Here is a 24,100-nt window from a genome sequence, read left to right on the forward strand (position 1 = left end):
AGAAAGCATATGATAGAGTTCCTCGAGAGATTCTGTGGTGGGCACTCAATAAGAAAGGAGTCCCTGGCGAATATGTAAAGATTGTGAGAGATATGTATGAGGGAGTAACGACTAGTGTTAGGACAGGTGTGGGAGAGACTGATAAATTTCAGGTGAAAGTAGGATTGCACCAAGGCTCGGTGCTTAGTCCTTATTTATTCTCATTAGTTTCGGACCAGATAACAGCGAAAGTACAGGGTAGCATTCCATGGTGCCTAATGTATGCTGATGATGTAGTGTTAATAGGAAATAGTGAAAGAGACTAAGAACAAAAACTGGAACAGTGGAGACAAGCTCTGGAGGAAAAAGGTTTAAAACTTAGTAGGACAAAAACAGAGTATTTGGAATGTTCACTTACAGATGGAGTTACTACAAATAAAATGGTATCTTTGAATGGTGAAATGATTGTGAAAAGCAATAGTTTTAAGTACCTAGGATCGGTATTACAGAGTAATGGAGAAATAGATGGAGATGCATGCAGTATAGAATAGGAAAGGAGCGAGTGGTGTGTTGTGTGACAGAAAAATTTCAATGAAGCTGAAGGGAAAATTCTATAAAACAGCCATAAGACCGGCTATAATGTACGGAACTGAATGTTGGGCAGTGAAAAAGAAAGAGGAATAACGAATGCATGTGGCGAGAATGAGAATGCTTAGGTGGATGAGTGGAGTGACAAAGAAGGATAAAATTAGAAATAAGTATATTACGGGAAGTCTAGGTGTGGCTCCAATTGATGCCAAAATGAGAGAGCATAGGTTAAGATGGTTTGGTCATGTTCAACGTCGAGACGTTAATCACCCGATACGAAGAATAGCTGAAGTGCAGATTCCTGGAAGGAGTAGGAGAGGAAGACCAAAGAAGACGTGGGGGGAGACGATAAGGCAGGACATTTTGGTAAAGGGGATTAACATTGATATGACCCAAGATAGATTTGTGTGGAGAAATGCAATTAGGGAAGTGGACCCCGCATAGGGATAAGGCAAAGAGAATGATGATGTATTCCATTCGGGTGGAAAAGTTCACCCAGCCCAACTCAATTCAGTTATCAACACTCTTGTTTCCCGTTCCATAAGACTTGGCGACGACAATCACAGACCATCCGAAATCAATTCAATAAAACACTCTTACAAAACGGTTACTACAAAACCCAGATCAATATGAGCATTCAAAAACATCTAAACCCCATTCCATTCCAAAAAAGAAACATTGCCGCCCGATCAACCCAAAATATGTCTACCTTTTATCAAATGTGTCACTATAGTCCAGAGTAATAAGTATTTTCTCGTGACACTCAAAGATCCAGGTAGCTGACTACTTTTTTAGTTATTGTAGACCTATAGGAAGAAAATCTACCTGTTTCCTGCCTAGAGTTCGCGTCCGTTTTTTAATTATTAACAATTTAGTGCAAAAATCGCGATTTTTTCGATTTTTTGCACTCCATTCAAAAGCTAAATAGTTGACATAAAATTACAAAATTTAGTTTTTTAGAACATTGAAAACCCTTCAAAATGCCGATTTTTGAAAGTTAAAAAGTTAATTTGTTGCTACGCAAACTGCAACTTAAGTGAAAATCGTTATTTGTTAATAACTTTTACTAAAACTACCTTTACTACCAACTTTAGTGTTTCACCCAAAGTTGGGTATTGGCCTACTTAAGAAACCTTCAAAATTTGAGACCGATCCATTAATTAGTTTAAGAGTTATTCTATTTGTTTATCCCAGAGACCTTTATTTTGCAATAAGATAAGACAGAAAATAATGAAGATAGGGCAATTCTGAGTACTTATGCCAAATGAAAGTAGAAGAGTGATAGTATCAAAATGTATTAAAAAAAGATACAAAAAATAATTAATATAGTAAAAAATCCTAATGCCAAATTTTTGAAATTTTGTCGTTTAAAAACATTTAGAATAACTTTAAAAATGTTTTCTGTAGAGATAATCTTTTTATATATTCAAAAAGATAGTATTTTAACACGAATTTTCAAATAAAAAAATTTAGCCCGAGTTCATTTGGGACAAAGTTAGCCATATTTTTTTTAATTCACAGCTAATTTGTTTATAATAATTAAGGAATCTCATTAATGTCATTTTAAACAATGGGATTTGTATTTTTTTTGCTTAAAATCTGCACAAACATTGTACCGTCACAGCACCTTCTACGATTTTTCAAATATGTAGTTCAAACGATTACTAGGGGGAACTTACAAATCGACCGAGTTAAAAATACCGAAAAAGCAATTTCAAACGAATATAATTTTCTGTATCTCCGGATCAACTCAATGGATTTTGATCTTTCTTTTTTAATTTGTATGTAATTTCTACGTACATTACAAGTATACAATTTGTTTATAAATTTATTAATTAATAAACAGTCTAATTTGTTTAAACAATTCTTGAAAAAATATTTTTTTACAAAAATCTATTTTTTTAATCATAGTATCATTAATGATCATACAAAAAGTTAAAGTACACTTTAATAAATAAATGATTTTTATTAGATAATTATTTATTGAAGATAATTTATTTATTAAAGTATACCTTAACTTTTTCTATGATTAATAACGATAGTATGATTAAAATCATGGATTTTTGGGAAAAAATTATTTTTTCAAAAATTGTTTAAAGAAATAAGACTAATTATTAATTCCTCGACTGCTAAACTCGACTGCTTGCCCGAAATCCGCTATCGCATCGTTCGGGTCAACGGCAGTCTCGTGCGTGAAAGCATCACTCTCCGCACTAGTTAGGAAATAGTATATTGTGCAACAAGTGCAGAAAGGTACTAATTTCTCACGAGTTTGAAAAGTTGCGGTACGAGCGCAAGCGAGTGCCGCAATTCAAACGAGTGAGAAATTACCTTTCTGCACGTGTTTCACACTATACTTTTTCTACAAGCACAGTTTTTCCTAAAAATAAAAATCACAATTTCCAAACGACGATTAATTATAATAGGTACCTATGTGATAAATTTTAAACTGTATTTAATTAATACCTACTAATCAATTTAAATTCCTTATACCTAAATAAATTGCACAGAAATCAGTTAAAAAATTAATGCACTGCCTTAATTTGTTTAAATTTAAACAATTATTACACATTATTGACATTATATTTATGCAGTCACGGATTTACACAAAACCTACTTCATTCGACGTCTCTTGCACAGGTTGCTAAATCCTTATTGGTTATTTGATAATTATAAAATGTTTAATAAGAATAAAATTGTAAAATAAAACAGTTGTAACATCCATAATTTAGTTTCTATGCTATAGTTAAATATAATAATTGTCTTATAGGTTATATATTTGTCTAAAGTTTAACCACGGATGTAAACAGAATATAACGTTACTCAGAATGCGGTAGTCCACGGATGTAAACAGAATATAACGTTACTCAGAATGAGGTAGTCAACTGTGCAGAAAAGAACTTTGCGGCACAGAAACGTCATTTTGCGGCACAGAAACGTCACTTTTCTGCACACTAATGTCAAATATCTTATACTTTGAGAAAATATCAAGTTTGCTAACATAAAACCGTGCAGAAAAGTGCACTTTGAATAGTGGTTGTAGAAAAATAACTATTTCCACCTACCTCTACCGAAAGTAAACTTTTCCGGACCTGATTGTGGGGATCAAAGTTGTACTTTTCCTCCCTAGGGAGGAAAAGTAAAGGTGACGTTATGGTATTTCATTCATGAAATATAACTTATTGACGCCCTCTACAATATTTATTTTCTATTACGTAAGTATACATTTTAACGTTTATTTATAAAACATCCTGTATTTTGCAGAGTGGTAAAAAACAGTAAATTTTTATTTTGATTTAACAATTTTTACATTAATATTTGACTTATATTTGACAGTTGACAGTTATATTGTACCTACTTGTTAGTTTTAGTTTTAATAAATTTTGTTGGTTAGTTACATAAATAAATTAAGTAAAAATGAAAAATGACTTGTTATTAATTTGAGGAAGGTGGAAAAACCATATGTATAACATGGGAGTAAAGTGCCTTTTCCTCCCTTGAATGATTACTGCCCTCCGCTACACGTCGGGCAGTAAACTTCATTCTCGGAAGGAAAGTAGCACTTTCCTCCCTTGTTATACAAATAGCTATTTTGTCTTAATTAAATTAATTCAAAAAAATTTTTTTGGGCACCCTGTATAAATAATTATGTTAATCTTTATATCAGTGAATACAAAATTGAATAGCCTTTCGAATGAGCTACACACACGGCCTCTATTCTCATTAAAAAAAAATCATCGATTGCGTCATCACGTCATGTGATGTCGCGATGATGTCATGTGAAAAATCACGCGATAGTGACGTCATCCATCAAGATGGATGACGTCACTAGTATGATATGTATACCAAAAAATTAGAATTTAAAAATAAAAATCGACCTATTTCGGGATTTATCTCCAGAGACGCCCATTCTCCAGAAAATGAATTTATTTCAACTCAAACGTCCTCACTGTATTTGTTTATAAGCCAAAAAATTGTTTATAATTTTAAAACAGTGCTCAGGCCGCTTAGATAATCCGATTTTAATTCTGTAAAGTGTATTAGATAGGTAGAGAGCCTCTTTATATATTGAAAAAGTTAGCAAACTTCTAAATGTCTAAAGTTAGCAAACTTTTTGTTCAAAAATTTGAACTTTTTAAAAACATTTAGATTGCAAAATTATTATGCAAAATCTATAGGTCGATTTTAATGAAATTTGGTGGACGATTTAAGTATGTTATAAGGATCTTCTATGCGAATTACGAAGGTTCTAAGTGCAACCAAAGTTGTTGAAAAACACTGAATAAAAAGAGGCTTATTTTGCCCCCTTATTTTGTATTTATTGCTATTTTACAGAAAGGGTAATAATTTAAGACATTTTTAACTAGTCATATATCATACAAAATTCAACTATCTTTATTTTATTTCCCTACGACTTTGCTCCAAAATGAATCGTTTTAAAGTTATAAGCAAAGAAGAATAGAAAAATCAATGTTTTTCGAAATTTTTAAATATTTTAATTTTTTTATTAATGTTCCGGGCATATTTGAGAAGAAGCATAGGTCAATTATTATTATTGAAGTTGTCACCTAACTTTATCTGCAAGAATCCGAATGCCACCTCGCACATCCGCAAATAGACGTTTTTTTACAGATCCGCCCTGGTATACCACCTATACATATCATATTGTTTCAATTATTTTATTAAGAGAATTTAATTTTTGTTATTTTTTTATAGGTACATATAATACACAACATGTTTTAAGCAAACCAAGAACAATTCGCTTACATAATATGCTATATGTCCCGTGTTGGCTTAATCCGTTTTAAATTAAATTTAAATTTTTTTCTTACCTTTTAACTTATCTACCTGTGGTATTAGAATTAAACAATGGTTTCGAATTCACCTGTATCAAGTTGCGAGTTGGGAGAGTCAGGTAGTAAAAAAGTTACGAATTGGCCGGTGTAAATTTTGATTTGAAAAATTTGTCATTAAGAGTTACGAGTTGGCGCGTGTCCTTTGATAGTATCAGTTTTCTACTTTCATTTGGCATACGCAGAATTGCCCTATCTTCATTATTTTCTGTCTTATGTTATTGCAAAATAAAGGTCTCTGATATAAAAAATTGGAATAACTCTTAAACTAATTAATGGATCGGTCTCAAATTTTGAGGGTTTGTTAAGTACCTACCCCAATACCCAACTTTGGGTGAAACACTGTTCTAAGGTAGTTTTATTAAAACTTATAAAATTAAATTTTGTAATTATATGTCAACTATTTAGTTTTTTTTGAATGGAGTGCAAAAAATTGAAAAAATCACGATTTTTGCACTAAATTGTTCATAATTAAAAAACGGACGCGAACTCTAGGCAGGAAACAGGTAGGTTTTCTTCCTATAAGTCTACAATAACTAAAAAAGTAGTCAGCTACCTAGATCTTTGAGTGTCCCGAACATGGTCTATTTCTAGCTTATTACCCTGGAGTACTAACAAGATCAGCAGAAATCTTAATCCTCTAAACATTAAAACCATCTTCACTACTCACTTTGTCAAATCTCGTCAGATCCGTAAAAGACATCTCCAATGAAAAAGATACCTGCACTTCTAGGCTCTGTCCCATAGTGTCATACCATCGAATTTTCGGACATCCTGGGCATTAGTGCACCCTATGTAACGCACAGCTGAATCTTAATATGTTTGTACGTCACAGTGTTGCCATGGTGTTTTCTATATTTCTTTCATAATTTCAATCAATGTTAAATGTAGGGGAGAGTTGGATAAAACGGGGTAGTCGGATAAAATGGGATATCTAGCCTAGAGACCCAACTAGTGCTGCTATCAATCGGACAATGACGAAAACTTGTTCTCAGTCGTCATTTTAACATTCTCAGTTCGTTTTACCTCGATGCTATTATTTGATGAAAAGTTGTTGTGTTTAGAATTGACTCTATTTTTTGGTACTTTGTACTTTTAAGTGCGTTGTTTTACTTACATGTGTACATTATATTGCCTACATATCTAAACATATAATTCCGGTGACTATTACGTTTAATTAAGCACTCATTAACGAATATTCTCATGTGTAGTCTATCTCATTTTACTTTCACGTTTAGGCAGGAGCCATTTTTGTTTTGAAAAATGTCTGAGTTGGACAAAACGGGACACTTATAAGTTGGATAAAATGGGATACAATTTTTTATGTCCCGTTTTATCCACCTATTTATTTGTTGGCCTATTAATTTTTTAAATAGCGATAAAGCGTGTTCTCATACTGCAGAAAAGAATAACATATATTTTTATGTGACTTTTGTTCTGATATACGTAACTAGTCCTAAATAAAGGGTCCTATTTACCAATTTGCAATAAAACATAAAAAAGGCCTATTTTTAAGTTTCTGACTACTGAAGATATTGTTTTTTCAAAGGTAAATTTTGCTTTGCAGTCTTATATCTACTTAAATATACTTTTTAGATAATTTTATGCAAACAATGAAATATTTTGAACCTATCCCGTTTTATCCAACCGTGGTATGCTAAAACGGGATGTGCAGGACTTTGATAAATATTTTTTTTTACTATTTTCCCGTCATTAAAAATAGCTAAAAATATGTTTTTTTTTGTGTGCTTCAATAAATGTTATACCTATAAAAAATAATAATATGATAATTTCTTTACCATTTTTTCCGTAATAAAGATAAACAAGAATGGTATCCCGTTTTGTCCAACTCTCCCCTACCTACAAGAATAATAGTATAAGAACGTTTACTTCTCCGTCACTATACTAGGTAGAATGACAAATGAGGTGTCAAATGAAAGCTTATAATCCAAGGATAGTACTAAATATACTATTTCATATAATCATTCATCTGTTTGATTTATCTATTTATCTTCTTTTTTATGACGATTTAAATTAACTTCGCTTTAAAAACATTTTTACAGACAGCCTATGTCAAACTTCTCACCTTTAGTACCATCCTTGGATTATAAGCTTTCATTTGAAACCTCATTTGTTGTTCTACCTGGTATAGTGACGAAGGAATTATATACGCGGTCGGACAGACAGACGGACAGACATCCTAAGTTAAATTTGTCACCTTTAGTACCATCCTTGGATTATAAGCTTTCATTTGACACCTCATTTGTCATTCTACTTGCTATAGTGAAGGAGGAGTTATATTCGCGGTCGTCAAGACGGACGGACGGACAGACGGACGTGGATAATTCAATGTTTTCACATTTTTTTCAAAATTGGTGAAAACAACAACATAAAAAACTTTACTTAATTGGTGTTTCAAAACTACTTACTTTTAACACATTACACAATATTACAAGGTTCCTAGCAAGTTAAACTTCACAATGATTTAAAATAATTAAGTAAAAACCTATCTATACATAACATATTAGAACATACCTAAAATACACAAATGATACATTTCACACACAAATATAATATCACAAAAAATTGTAACGTGATAGTATGAAAAAATAGAGGATACGGCAACGGTGTTACAAGTGATGGTCGGATCCAATGCCAAAATCTACACAGACATAATATTAGGGTGCACTAATAACCAAGATGTCCGAATTTTCTAAGGGTTTTCATCTCTGCTGTTTCTAGCATTATTTTTGTCCTTTCTGTATCGGGTCGTGTTTTTGCCACGTATGTCATTATTGGTCTGGTGAGCGTTTTGTAAATTCTGCCTTTTATTTCTTTTCGCATATTTTTATTTATCCATACTGTTTCATTCAGGCAACCTGCGTCTCTGTTTGCTGTACTCATTTGATCTTTCACTTCTGTTTCGAGCTTTCCATGAGCTAGATAGTGTGATTAACAAGTAGCTCTGTATGTTAATAAACAATGGAAGTACAGTCGGAAAAATGAAAGAATACCCATGAATGATCACATCAATCACTTATTTTGTATTTGCTATCTTTTTCTATAACAAACGTTTGTTATTTATAGAAAAAGAGAGCAAATACAAAATAAGCGATTAATGTGATCGTTCATGGGTATTCTTTCATTTTTCCGACTGTAGACACTTTTAAATAGTCACTTTTGTTGTTCCCCATATAGATCTTATTTCTAGGTAGGGTTACAATTTCTCATGACTCACCCTGTATAATAAAGTTTATTTTACAATTATACTTTATTTCCAACAAAATATTTAATAAAAGCTGATATACCTACAATTATAACTAGAATTAGTCACAAATTTTGTGGAGTATTCATAGAAATTTTCTATCATAGATTTTATTTAATACTTTGTTTTAATCTGGGATTTTAGGCAAAAGTATATGAAGAGATTCAATCAGTCTTAGGAACAACTCAATATCCAACTCAGCAACAACTAGGGGAGCTCAGGTTCATGGAAAGATTCGTTAAAGAATGTCTGCGTCTTTATCCTAGTGTGCCATTTATTTCCAGAAAGACTGGAAAGACTGTACATACTCATTCTGGGTACACAATACCTAAGAATTCGACAGTTTTTATACATATTTATGATTTGCATCATGACGCGACAGTATGGGAGGATCCAGAGAGATTTGATCCTGATAGATTTTTGCCGGATAATGTTGCCAAAAGACATCCGTTTGCATATTTACCATTTAGTGCCGGAGGAAGAAACTGTATAGGTAACAAAATTGTTTTAATATATATGGAGGAAATGTAACTACATTCTTGATCTCGTGTATTTCTTTTATAAAATAATAAATCTCCACTTGTTTGGTGTTGGAACCATTTTTCTTGGTGTGTCACCATTCAAATTATCTGCAGGTGTTACATCTAAATTCATTTTCGAAATAGAACTTTAAACAGGAGGTTGTATTGCATCACTCACTTCGGTACATGTTAAGATACCTATATACAACAGCTGTGTAATGTCACGTGATTCAAATATACTCCTCTGTTGACTGGCCTGAATAATGCAAGTTTTGCAAACTAATGTGAAGGATAATGACAATTTAAACGAACTATACTTTGAGAGTAGGTTTTAAGTAGGATATTGTGAAGTTTGAACTATAATATTCTCACAAGTAAGTAATAAGAAACAAAATGATATCTGGATGTGACTAAAATTGGAGAGTGTGAGTTTTGCAGTTAGATTCCTCATTTGACACTTCCACGTTTCAATTATTGCTACCAGTGAAAATATTCTTATTCCTCTTTATAATACATTCTGATTTTTTCTTAGCGAATTGATATCTCTAAAAAAGGTTGTCACTTTATTTTGTGTGCGATTCTGCCGATTGGTTATTTATCTCTTGCTATTTTGACTACACGGGTCTACCCCATTCTGCTTATTTGGTTATTCCATTCTTTCTTCTATTTAGTGTTAATTCGTTTATACACTACACAGTACGTTATATGTTATTAATGTATTTACTCTTTTTTGATCTCTCAGCGCATTTCTTGTAATTTTTCTCAGTACTCTCTTCTCTGTCGTTTCCAGTAGTCTTTTTGTCGGTTTTTTTTTATGCATATGTCATAATTGGTCTTACACTAGCTTAATAAATTCTTGATTTCATCTCAGTGTTAAAATGTTGGTTTCACCATATGGTGGTATTTAGGCATCTTGCCAGTCTATTTGTTTTATATACTTAATGTCACCCCTTTGTCCAGGGCTGCCTAGATGGATAGTTTTATTTTCGAGGTATTTTATTTCCATTACTTGTTCAATACTGATGCCATTAATTTCTATTTTTTACCTCTTTGCTGTCCATTCTGTATCCTCTTTCTTTTTTGACGCTTTTGATGATTTCATTAATGATTACATTAAAGCATATCCGTAAGCAGGGGGTGGTTTTGGGGGTTATAACCCCCCTTTTGGATGTACTTTAAGCTCTATACGCTTAACACCATTATTATTCCATACCCCCCAGAGACCTTCAAGTAGATGTAACCCCCCTTAGGGTCATACTGGTTACACCTCTGCATTAAAGAAATAGACAATAGGGCTCAATGAGTTCCCATGCCTTATTTCGCTACTCTATAGGTTATGTAAGTTGTCCATATAATGTGACTTCCATTTTTTTTTGGTATATGTTTCCAATAGTGTTTATGATACCTATGGGAACTTCTTTATTATACTTTTGTAAGATGGATTAACTCTTTGTGTTTTACTTTGTCAAATGATTTCTTCAGGTCAATCAGATAAATGTGTAAAACACTAGTAAAATATGTAACTTACTGTATTTATATTTTAGGCCAGAAATTTGCTATGTTGGAAATAAAAGCTGTATTGTGTGGAATCCTTAGAAAATTTAAATTGGAATCAGTAGACAAACGAGAAGACATTAAATTTATAGCAGATCTCGTATTAAGACCAACTGGCGAAATACGAGTCAAGTTTTCTCATCGACAATAAAAAATACACTTACATATTACTCGAAAATAATAATGCTCGAATACTTCTACATATATTTTTTCAAATTATCATTTGAGATCAAATAAAAAAATGAATAATTGTCATAATTGTTTTATTTCTATCATTGCCGATGAAGTTATTTAAGATAAATCTCTATCTACGGGAGGTTCTAGTAGTTCAGAGAAATAAGGGAAAAAAATATCCTGTTGGTGACACAACCCCCTCCAGGCCGAAACCAAATTTTTTGAGTAGTATGGACATCTATAATAATAACCTATATGTTTCCTGCAGCCGATTTTGATGATATACATAGTTATAAACAAATAAAAATAAAAAACAGCCAATTTTCGTTTTATTTTGTCTATTACAAAAAAGTTAAGCATTTTACACAAATTTGAGAGCAAGTAACTCATAAATCGTATAAAAAATTTCAATATGGCGTTCGCTGAATATGTCTATCCTTATTGGTTGCTTAGAAAATTGCAAAATAAATCATTTTTTTTTTTTTTTTTTTTTTTTGGCATAGGCTTTTGCCATTCAGCCAGTCACAACTTTTTTAAGTTCTTCCTAAAGCAAAGAAAAGAAAGTAATTATCACTATACCTATTTGATTATCAGTAAGGAATAACATGGTTACTCGCTTCTCGTCTAGGGACCCATCAAGACAAAATAAATCATAAATTTTGAGTTTTTATAAATATTCATAACTTATGTAAAAATTAAGTTAGAATCTTCTTATTACACGCAATGCGGAGACTTCTTGTGCTTAAATCATATCTTAAATTTAAAGGCAATTGGTCAAATAGTTTAAAAGTTATTTAATTTGTTTTTCCCAAATTAATTTTTTTGCAACACTATAAGTCAGAAAATTATAAAGTTACAGTACCTAATACTTTGGATAGTTTATGAAAGAAGAAGATTTCCACTATTAATTTAATTAAAAAAAATGACAAAAATAATTCTAAATATTGAAAAATTATTTTGCAAAATCATGTGAATTAAAAAAGGGGGGGCTAACTTCGTCCCTAATTGTCCTCGGACAATTGTTTTTCTTTCTAAATATGTATAAAAATTCAGTCTTTTTAAATATGAAAAAATAATTTTTCTACGGGTAACGGTTAAAAAGTTATTCTAATTGTTTTTTAAGAAAGCCAAAAATCGACATGATTTTGCAAAATAATTTTACATTGTTTAAAATTACTTTTTGTCATTTTTTTTTTTAAATTAAGTTAATAGTATAAATGTTCTTCTTTCATAAACTGTCCGAAGTGTTACTGTAACCTCATAATTTTCTGACTTATAGTGTTGCAAAAAAATGAATTTGGGATAAACAAAATAAATAACTATTAAACTATTTGACCAACTGCTTTGAAATTTAAAATATAATTTAAACACAAGAAGTCTCAGCATCCCGTGTAATAAGAAGGTTCTAACTTAATTTTTACATAAGTCATGAACATTTATAAAATATGGGGCCTTGGGGCGCTTGGGGCGGGCGCCCAGGGGCCCGGGCCCAGGAGGGGCCCGTAGTGACTCTTCCTTACAAGAATAACAATAAAGTCCTCTAAAAAATCGAGGTATATCTTTTCTGAAATAGAGAAAAAGACTACGAAATACCTTCGATTTTGAAATTATCTGATATTAACTTTATAATAACTGTGTGATGGACTGATAACTTTATAAGAACTGTAATAACTTTTAAACCAAAAAGTGATTCCTTAAAAATTGCAAAAAAATGTATGAAGCTGGAGACAAAGCTTATTATGGAAGATTAAGTGAAAGCAACTCTTATAGAGTAAAACCCAATGGAGGACGAGAGAAGAGAGATTGTCTAGTATAGGACGCTGTTATGTGTTAAAGCTGTTTATGGTTACCCATGCAAGTTATTTTCAATTGAAAAAAAAATAGTTTAACTAATTTTTGATGTATTTTATCCACTGGAAACATTTGAATAGTTTGCTTAAATCTCACGAATAAAGTAAATTTCATCTGAACTCTATGGTTACATTAATAACAAGATCATCAGTTAGATTGAGTTATTGGATGGACTATTGGGTAAAGGACCTAAGAAGAGTTGTGTCAGCATTAAATTACTTGCTTCTCAAGGACTAAATAGCTTTCCGTTGATCTCATGGGGATTTAACGAGTCGTCATAAAAGAAATTACTTATTGTATTGTATACTTGGCTTATGACAAATTCTTAGCTGAGCATTTACAGCGAAATACGAATAAAGGAAAAGGTTCAGTTAGCTATCTGTCTGACCAAATTTGCAATGAATTAGTGATGAAAACAAAACTTGTAGAAACTTTTGGCGCTAAAAGAGGCGTGAATTAATATTTTATGGGAGAAATATAAAAAAGATGTTGATGAAACCAAAGAGAACTTGCATGGTGAAATTACTCATTTTATTACGTTATGCCAAAATTTGAATAAAAATTTCAAAAATTTGGTGTCATCCAGGATGTAAACGCAACCTTTCCCAATTTTTAACTTTACTGCAAGTATATTTGACGATACCAATTTTTAATGCGTCAGGCGAGCGGTCTTTTTCGGCTTTAAAAAGAATAAAGATACATAAATATTGGGTGAAGAAAACCTAGACGCATTATCACTATTGTATTATAGAAAATGAAGAACTGGAGCAACTGAATTTTGATAGCATTAATATGGCAGTTTACTAATGCCAAGTCAGGAAAAAAGTGAGCTAATTTTTGTCTTTTTTAGAATATGTTTTTTCTTTTTCATGTGTTGTTTTGTAGAACTTTCTGTTTTTTATATCTTTAAATGTAATTTTTGGAATATTCTTTAGGTTTGATATTTTTCTTGTTTATTTAAAAAAATATTGTATGGATTTTATAATAAACATTTATAGTTAATGCATGTGTTTTTTTGTTAAAAACTGACAACGAATAGAAATGAAGGGAGCCCCTAAATCTCCAGTGCCCAGGGCCCGAAGTTAGGTTAAACCGGCACTGTTTACGAGTTTCTTATTCTCAAATTTGTTTAGAATGCTTTACTTTTTAGTAATAGACGAAAAAAGCGAAAATTGACCGTTTTTTGATCTTCATTTGTTTATAACTATGTATATCATTAAAATCGGCAGCAGGAAACATATAGGTTATTAATATGATGTCCATACTACTCAAAAAATTTGGTTTTGGCCTGGAGGGGGATGTGTCACGAGAAAAATCTCATTTCTCTGGACTATAGGGCCTGTGCCCTGTGCCACATTCCGCATTTCAATCTCCACGTTTTCATGGAGTCAAGTCAAATTTTCTCATCGATAATAAAACTACAATTGAATGAAAATAAATGGTTACGTTTGGTTTTAAATCGGGTCTCTTGCCATCCTCTGACACGTGTTTCTAGGTTTAGCCGTTATCAAAGAGGCTTTGCAAGCAGATCGATCTGAATCAAAACGTTCCGACTGCTCGGTATAAATAATGAAATATTTATACCGGAGTATGGTTAGAACGACCTCTAACGGGGAATGATTAAATGAGTGACGACAACGATCCAAGTAATCTGTTTACCCAGCCAGGTACGAAAATACCAAACGGCGACGCTTAAGAAAATATTCCAACAATGCGTCTTAGTTTACCCATCTGAATCGTTATCATTCTGTACTCTAATACAGAGTATGGTGTTACATAATACTCATACACAGAGCCATGTTAAAGCACGTCATCTGATTTTTGGAGTAGCTGATCACGAATACCCCATCAGAACCGACCACCAGAGCACCTGGTGCCCAGTGTCATTGCTAAGGCACGTGATCTTCTGGGGTTTCAATGGATTTCGGCAATAAATTTATTCAAATAGATTACTCTGGCGGTTTGGGGTTGCTGAAAACGAATTCAGAACCGACACCCGGAACGCCTGGTGTCTAGGGCACAAAAATGATGCAAACAGATTATACGGAGAGTTTTAGGGGTTAGTGAACACGAATGCGCCATCAGAACTAACCCCCGGAGGAGCGCCTGGTGGCTCAATACGTCATCAGTATGAGTTTCTAAGGTTTTCTTGAATACATACAAATAGATTACTAAGCGGTTTTGGGGTCGCCGAATACGAATACGCCATCAGAACGGCCCTCGGACCACTTGTGCCCAAGTTCATTGCTAAGGCATGTTATCTTCTGGATATTGGAGGGTTTTTGGCGGGGGTCGGTTCTGATAGCTCGGTTGGAATGGCGTATTATTTTTTAGCGACCACAAAAACTCCCGAGAAATCTGTTTGATCAGTTTAGTGCTGAAAGCTCTCGAAACTTCAAATAACGTGCCTTAGAATAAACCTGGGTACCAGATGCTCCGGTGGTCGGTTCTGATGGCGTATCCGTCTTCAGCGAGTAACAAAATCTGGCCCTTAATGTACTTATTGTGACATGTTTATGCACTTTTGGATGCATTTTATACACCTTAAAATACAACTATGTATTTCCACCCATTTTTCTATTCTAGACTTTTTTCCTGACAGCATCTTGAACACAAAGTAAACGGTTGCAAGTCTTTAAGTGCTGTGTATAAAATCGATGTATTTTGTGCCAAATAGCCTGATATATACTCGTAGAATGATTGCTAAATGTTAAGGCGTTGATTGATAAATAAGGAGTATATTTATCAGTCAACGGTTAAGGTATGTAATGATATGATGCCCACAGGCCGATGTCAGATTATGCGTTTTAACCGGATGCGTTTCCGCCGCATCCGGTGAAAACGCATAGTGTGACAGATCGGTCCGGTTGCGTTGGAACCGGATGCGTTTTGAGTCATCGGTACGCGCTTACAAACTGCACCAGACTAAACGCATAGTGTGACAGGTCGGTCCGGTTGCGTTGGAATCGGATGCGTTTTCACCGCATCCGGTCAAAACGCATAAGGCCGATGCCACATTATGCGTTTTGACCGGATGCGGTGAAAACGCATTCGTTTCCAACGCAACCGGACCGACCTGTCACACTATGCGTTTAGTCTGGTGCAGTTTGTAAGCGCGTACCGATGACTCAAAACGCATCCGTTTCCAACGCAACCGGACCGATCTGTCACACTATGCGTTTTCACCGGATGCGGCGGAAACGCATCCGGTCAAAACGCATAATGTGGCATCGGCCTAATGTGGCATCGGCCTTAATGACCAAAAAAGAATTATGCTAATTCTTAGAATGAAGATCGAGATCCAGTATAAAATTAGTATTTTTAATAAATGTCAAATACGTAAGTCAATTGAAAAACAGCGTCACTACAATAACTTTTTTTATATTGAATATTTTTCAAGAGGGGAAGTTTTTTCCTCGGAAAATTTCACATTTTCATTTCATTTCTCATTTCAACATGCGAGACAGAATAATAATTAACCTAATGAACCACTTACTTAAAACAAAACATTTTTAAAAGTGATATACAGCAGAATATATAAAAAATGCGAAGAACAAGTATCATGGACAAAGATTGGATTCCGCAATGCCTTGCCCTTAGGCACCCGAAAGGCTCTATTGACTGTCCAAGTGCTTATGCAGAGGTGCAGATATGTCAACTGTGACGTACCTATATATTTGTTTTATCGACTACAAAAAGGCATTTGATAGAGTACAATATGATAAGCTCATACTCATAAACCATCTTGGAGGAAACTGGATTAGATGATAGATCTAAACAACATTAGATATGTCGATGACGCAGTAGTTTTTGCAGATAGCCTAGATGATTTGCAAAGAATAATGTCGCGCATATAAGATATAAGTAGTGAACATGGACTTAATTTCAATATACGAAAAAAAAAAGTAATGGTAGTCAGTAAGAGCGAAATATATTACATACACGGCTTTTGGTTAACCAACAACCAATTGACACGGTGGACAGTTACACATACCTTGGTACCTACATAAACAGTCAATGGGACCACTCTAGTGAAATAAAACAACGCATAGGAAAAGCGAGATCAGCGTTCATAATGATGTCTCGTTTCAGAAATCTCGTTTACCACTTGGTAACAAAATTCCTATTATCAGATCCTATGTATTTTCTAGATTATTATACGGAGTAGGAGCCTGGTTTTTTTCCGAAGCTTCTAAGAAAACTCAAGGCATTCGAGATGTGGTATTACAGTCGCATTTTAAGAATTTCGTGGATGGGTCGTGTGCCTAATGTTGAGGTCTTACGTAGAATGGGCAATGGGCAAGAAATGCGAGATTATTAACACACATTATTATCAAAGAGAGCAAAGTAGAATATCTTGGCCATGTTATGAGGAATGAACAGAGATTGCCGCTACTCATTCTTCAGGGCTTGGTATTGGGAAGAGGGGACCAGGGAGAAGAAGAATATCTTGGCTTCATAATCTGAGAAACTGGTTCAATAAATCGACAAACAGACCATTCCGAATAGCAGCAAGCAAAGTTAGGATAAATGTAAAGACTGAAATAGTTTTGTACACACTTATGTCAACAAGTAAATAGGGAGAAGTGTATTTTTGAAGTGTGTAAAATAAATAATTCCTAGCTGAGCGCTTTCGGCTTACAAAGCCATCTTCAGAACTATGGTCAAAAGGTTCAAAATACCACTATGAAGAGAGATGGATCCCATGCGCATGATATAAAAATACTTCTATTTCTTATGCAGTTTTTTTATTTGATGGAAAAAACCTTGTCTGACTGTTGAAAAAATGCTCAACTTTGCTGTTGTTTTTGAGCTCGGAAAAGTCAAAACATCTATTACAAGCACAAAGGACTTTCACACGAAAAATTACATTACATATAACGAATATTTGATCATGGTAAGGTCAAGAAACCTTACCATCTGAAGTCTACGGTGTCAGCATGCAGAATCTGCTTCCGGGTTTGACCGGTAACATTATGTATGTTTATGTTACGGGTAAAGTAGTTAGTTAAACGGGTAATTCTAGGATTACCCAGGTAAAAAACGAGGTACTTGCGAGGTATCGGTAGTATCTGATAGTAAGTCCGAAATATAATTTAAATAGTTCAAATTTCGGGCTTTACTCGAGTAAAACACATTCTACCTGCTTCCTCTTGGTTAAATGCTTAATTGGGTATACTAGTAAGGAAAAGACCGTAACTGTTTGAAAGATTTCCAAACAGAATCCAATCACAATCCAATGGTATGTCCAATCCAAACACAATTTGGATTTCGAAAAGGTCTGGGTACCAGGGAAGCACTAGTTGCAACCCAAGTGCTAGCTCAGAACTGCTACGATCAAAGGAAAGATGTAATGGTGTGCTTTATAGATTATGAAAAAGCCTTCGATCGAGTACAACATCATAAACTCGTACATATACTAAAACAACTCGACATAGATCAAAAAGACATTTGTTGCATAGAGGCTGTTTACTGGAATCAAACAGCTGTCGTCAAGGTGAATAATGAAACAACGCAAGCTCAAAATATTCTCAGAGGTGTAAGACAGGGATGCATTCTCTCCCCACTACTGTTCAATCTATATTCAGAAAGTATTTTCCAGGAAGCTCTTGAGGAATGCGAAAGCGGCATTAAAGTAAATGGTACCTGGGTCAATAATATACGATCTGCTGATGACTCGGTCTTAATAGCAGACAATATAAAATACCTCCAAAACCTTCTTAATAAAATTGGAGAGCATAGCGAGAACATGGGACTTAGCATCAACATAAAAAGACGAAGTTCCTTATAATCAGCCGTCAATTATGTCAACATCAAAATGCAAGACTAGCATATAACAACCAAGATGTAGAGCGCGTAAGAAAGTTTAAGTACCTGGGAACCAGGCTATATGAAGACTGGATGTCGGATATGGAAATTAAATGTCGGATAGAAAGAGCCAGAAGTGCATTCATGAAATTCAGAAACGTCTTTACGCACTCTGATTTTGACCTAAACCTAAGACTAAGATTCACAAAATGCTATATATGGTCGGTGCTCCTATAGGGCATGGAAGGATGAACTTTAAAAATAAACACAATTAATAAGCTAGAGGCATTTGAGATGTGGATCTATCGACGAATCCTTAAAGTTTCCTGGACCGCAAGAGTAACAAATGAAGAAATCCTGAGAAGAATTGGTACAGAACGACAACTGATGTGTACAATTAAACAGAGAAAAACGGCATACCTGGGGCACCTAATTAGAAATGAAAGATACCAGGTTCTGCAAACCTCAATTGAAGGAAAGATCGAAGGAAAAAGGGGAGTGGGCAGGAAGAAAATGTCATGGCTCCGTAATGTCAAACAATGGACAGGACTAAAAAACATAGGAGACCTAATACATACTGCAAGGAATAGAGAAAAATGGTCAAACGTGATCGCGAACATCCATTAGTGGATTGCATAAGAAGAAGAAGAAGAAGAAGTTTGAAAGATATCTTAATTTAAGAAAAGCAAACGCATTTTACAAAAGTAAGGAAAGTAAAACTATAAATACTGCAGGAATAAAAATTATAATCTACATATTTGTTGAAGCAAGACAAGCTGCTGTGCATTTGGAGTTACAAATATTTCCAGCAGATATAAATTTGCATTTGTGTTACCAACAGAGGCGTAGCTACCGCCGTATCAGCCATATCAGTTATACGGGGCCCCCGACATTCAAGGGCCCCGGCGCGGCAGGTCGAAACAAAAGTTCCATTTAAAAAAATTAAACAAAATATTCTACAATATCACTATTAAAACGCTTTGAAACAGTGTGTATTTTTTGGCTATCGACATTTTCGTGTAATAGATTCTTTATCTATCTTATTATAAATTGTATGTAGGTACCTATGCATATCTCTATTGGCCGCCGCTCGCCCTTATTCCATAACAACACAGCTTTTTGTTATCAAGTTACTTTTCATTGTCCATTCACCGTTGACTGTGTAATGTATAATTCTAAATTGCAATGTTTCTAATCGCTATACCTTTGAATATTTGAAAGAGTGTGGGAGTGATTTGAAAGATTGTTTGGGTATATTTTCCTGTAATCTATTCTATATCTATAAAATGTATTTATTTATATAAATTTCTACGGAATTCGAGGTATTTCTTCTTCGAAGAAACAACTGGTTAGAGCAAATGATACTGATTTTAGTCTCACATACATCATACATTGTATGTGGGGTACCACAGGGTTCAGTTTTGGGTCCTCTATTTTTCTTATCTTTATAATTTATTGACATCACTATATAATTTAAAAATCGATGGAAACATTTTTATTTTTGCTCATGATAACTTGGAGCAACTAAATTAATTGCAACTCTTCATGCAACTATAGTTTATGATCTACTTACAATAACCTGGTCCAACTGTAATTTACTTTCTTTTTAGGTGGATAAGACAGTAGCATTATTCAACCCTTGATTCCTAATAACAGTGAGATTACTGCCGTTGATTCTGTAAAATTTCTTAGAATTTTTTTAAACAACAAACTTAAATGGTAGCTTCTTATCGGTTTATTAAGTAAGAATTTAGCATCTTCCAAAATAAAATATTTTTCTTTGTTCTAGTCTCATCTTCGATATGCTCGTCCTTTTTTCAGGTTCTAGTACAGCTGCTCAATCCAATATTATTTTTAAATTACAGAAAAGAGCAATAAGGTATCTGTTTTGCCTCAAAAGAACAATACATTCCAGAAGCTACTTCAAAGATGACGGAATTTTAACACTTCCTTCTATATTATAGAAACAACTGTTTGCTTAATTTGCAAACACCTACCTACATGTCTTTCTAGCAAGACCTACTCATGACTGCTCCACCAGAAATTGAACCTTTGATCTCTAGTTACCGATCCCGCCCACTGAGTTGATAAAGAAATCTATATTATATTCTGCAAAAAAACCATACAACCATCTACCTTTACAACTTAAGTCTTCAACATCTTTCCTCAAGTTCCGTAAAATGACAAAACCTTGAAAGACCACATTATTCGGTAGTAATGAATAACTAAGAAAGTACAAATTATTCTTATGTACAAGTAACTAAAGTATTTTGTATCTATATTTGGGTGTGATACGGAGAACTTAGTAGTTCCTAAGGTTGTATTATGCAATTTGCAATTTATTTAAATTTTGCAATAGAATGTTTTGGTTTAATTTTATTATCTCTTATTTTGTAATATTGACGATGTTTAGGCAATACGTAAAGTATCCTTAACAATAGTAACCTATACTTATTGTACGGTTATAGAGTATATTCCCATAGGTAAGCTGGTTAAGAGTAGATAACGATTTTTCATATGTAATTTAAAGTATTATCTGCATAAATGGCACAAAGAATATTTGCTACGAGAGGTATATGGTTCAAAATGCATACAGTATCACGACTAATAAGTTATGTTCACATACATGTAGAGTACTTACAGTTTTATTCCTTGATGACGTGTCACATCAGAGCTCTGATTGAATTCCATAATCCATTTGGTTCATTTGTAAGGCACTCACTAATACGCTAAATAAATCATCGTCAATAATACTGAGCAGATTGAATTATCTGAGCGGTATAAAACGATAGCAAAAAAAGCCGGTAAAATGCGGCCTTTTTACGAATAGCGGGAGCGTCGATAGATTAGAGATGATTCTCGTTAGGAAGCTTTTGACGATCTGCCCCGGCGAGGGGTTCAAATGCGAGTCTCAACAATAACCTGGAGTTTCCAGAAAGGTTACATAAATACTACTTGAATTTTAAGTAATCAGTAGTACAGGGGCGTAACTAATTATTTTAGTGAGCCGTGTATAATATATTTATTGTACATATTGCCGGGGGCGACAGGCGAGAGAGATGGCCTATATCACCTCGAAGAGAGGGGATTGGCAAAGATGTGCACAACGATAAGAAATGTTTGAAGAAATTAGAGTTTATATACACAAGGGGTAACAACGATAAAATGGAGGAAAACGATAAGTTTTCCCCCTAGGGATAGATTTTAATCTTCCAGGGGAATCACAGCGATTTTCGTAATACCACGAAGAAAATCACCGTGAGTAGTGTGAATCTTGACAGTACGAACTAGACCATCCTTACCAGGCAATACATCTATTACCCTGGCAGTTGGCCATAAGAGTGGAGGAGTACCATCCTCCTTCAACAGAACCAAATCCCCGATCTTGACAGGGTCAGTAGGGTCGGTCCATTTATTTCTTTGCTGCAGGAGGCAAAGATAGTCTTTTTTCCACAATTTCCAAAATTGCTGTTGAATTTTACTAATACGCTGAAAAAGATTCAACCTATTTTCAGGTATCTCTGAAACACTTGGTTCAGGGGGCGCGGTTAAACTTCTTTGAACTAAGAAGTGAGCTGGAGATAGGAAAGCGAAGTCATTGGCGTCAGACGACATCCTAGTGATGGGTCTCGAATTTAGAATAGCCTCGATTTGGCATAATACTGTGTTAAACACTTCAAAGGTGAAGTGGGAATTTCCTATAATTCGATAGAGGTGATACTTCACACTCTTTATTCCTACCTCATGGAGGCCGAATTGATGGGGGTTGCGGGGAACACCCATCTTGAAAGTTATGGAGTTTTGAGTACAGAATTCCTTAATCTGTTCCGAATTATTTTGATTTAAGAAAAAATCATAGAATTCGCGCATTTCATTTTTTGCCCCATGGAAATTTGTGGCATTGTCGCTCCAAATAATACTGGGCGTGGATCTTCTGGCAATAAACCTTTTCAGAGTAAGAATATAGGCTTCTGCGCTTAATCCTGTGACGAGTTCGATATGAACACATTTAGTGCTCATGCAAATGAAATAGGCTACGTATGCTTTGTAAAGCGGTGCCTTCCTCAAATGTGAGGACTTAATTAAGAAGAACCCCCCATAGTCCACTGAGACGACTTGGAAGGGTCTAGTGGGGAGTACACGATCGGGATGCATATCTGCCATCTGTTGAACAGAATTGGGTGTCATGAATCGGAAACAGTTTACACACTTACGAATTAAGCGTTTAATCTGTCTTAATCCGTCAATTGGCCAGTACTTCATTTTGACATACGAAAGTACTGTTTGCGCGCCTGAATGTAATAACTTATGATGAGCTTGAGTCAAGATTAGTTCTACAACTCGACATTTAGAAGGAAGTAGAATGGGGTGTTTTTGATTATACGATATGGGGGCGTGTCGGAGACGTCCTCCCACACGAATCAGCCCATCATTATGTTGTAGGAAGGGGTTGAGTTTACGAATGGCTTTATTGGTCACGAGTTTAGCATTTTTCAATTCAAGAATCTCTTTTTTAAAGTAGATACTTTGGATATACCTGATGATCGCGTGATCAGCGATCTCCATTTCGGGTGGCGTCAATATATCCGTATCTCGTGGAGAGTTATTTATTTTCTTTTTAATATTACTGATGAATCTAAAAAGATAAGCGACAATTCTTTGAATTTTACGAAAAGAAGAAGATTTAGCGAATAGATTTTCAAAGGTGTCGTTGAGTTCGTGATTTGTTGCTATGTTTGAGACAACTAACTTCCTTAATTCAGGAAGATCATCCTGAAAATGAGGAATTTGATGAAGAGAAAAATCGATGGGATTGTCTCTAATAAAGCTAGGTCCGCATAACCAGTCTTCGGTGGTCTGGGGATTATCAAAGACATTTATCCCTCTGGAAGCGGGGTCAGCGATGTTTTCGTGACTTCTGACGAAATGGAAATCACAAGGAAAAGTTTCCAACAAGGAATTGACCTTTTGAATTCTGTTTTGTACAAAAATGTTCCAAATGTGTTTTTTAGAAAGTATCCAAGACAAGGCAATTGTAGAGTCAGCAAAGAGATGAGATGAAGATATACTCAAATTTTTCTTGAAGATGTGAAAAAGTCTATGAGCCAGAGTGACTCCCAACACTATTCCACAAAGTTCCAATTTGGGGATGGTGAGTTTATTTTTTAGCGGAGAAATTTTGTTTTTAGAAGCGATAAGCCGCGACGATACAGAAAAGTCTGAGTATGTCGCTTTGAGATACACACAAGTGCTGTATATTTTTTCCGATGCGTCGGTGAAAATAATTAATTGAACATCAACAACTTTCTTTTGTAAAAGTAAGCATCGAGGTACCTTGACCTCTTCTATAGTTTTGAATGTCGATAAGAGGTTTTGCCAATTTTTCATAATGATGGGTGAGTCAATGGGTTGATCCCAGTCCAATTTCTGGGACCATATTTCCTGTATCAAGAGCTTAGCGTTCACAAGGACAGGGGATAACCATCCTAGCGGGTCATACAAAGTAG

The 24,100-nt window shown here is 34.3% G+C and overlaps 2 protein-coding genes across 2 annotated transcripts in view; one reads left to right on the forward strand and one right to left on the reverse strand.

Moving 5' to 3' along the window:
- Positions 1–11,018, forward strand: part of LOC126881683 (cytochrome P450 4C1-like) — a 36,426-nt gene extending 25,408 nt beyond the window's left edge. Inside the window, exons 6-7 of the mRNA XM_050646090.1 lie at positions 8,830–9,178; positions 10,751–11,018. Coding sequence (XP_050502047.1) covers positions 8,830–9,178; positions 10,751–10,911 — 510 coding nt within the window. The 3' untranslated portion in view covers positions 10,912–11,018. The remainder of the gene's footprint in view (positions 1–8,829; positions 9,179–10,750) is intronic.
- The window catches only part of LOC114336418 (uncharacterized), a 407,921-nt gene extending 386,668 nt beyond the window's left edge, over positions 1–21,253 (reverse strand). Inside the window, exon 1 of the mRNA XM_050646095.1 lies at positions 21,235–21,253. The gene's annotated coding sequence lies outside the window, so the exon portion shown is untranslated. The remainder of the gene's footprint in view (positions 1–21,234) is intronic.
- Positions 21,254–24,100: the final 2,847 nt, after the last annotated feature.

This window comes from Diabrotica virgifera, chromosome 3, assembly GCF_917563875.1.
Source record: "Diabrotica virgifera virgifera chromosome 3, PGI_DIABVI_V3a".
Lineage (NCBI taxonomy): Eukaryota > Metazoa > Arthropoda > Insecta > Coleoptera > Chrysomelidae > Diabrotica > Diabrotica virgifera.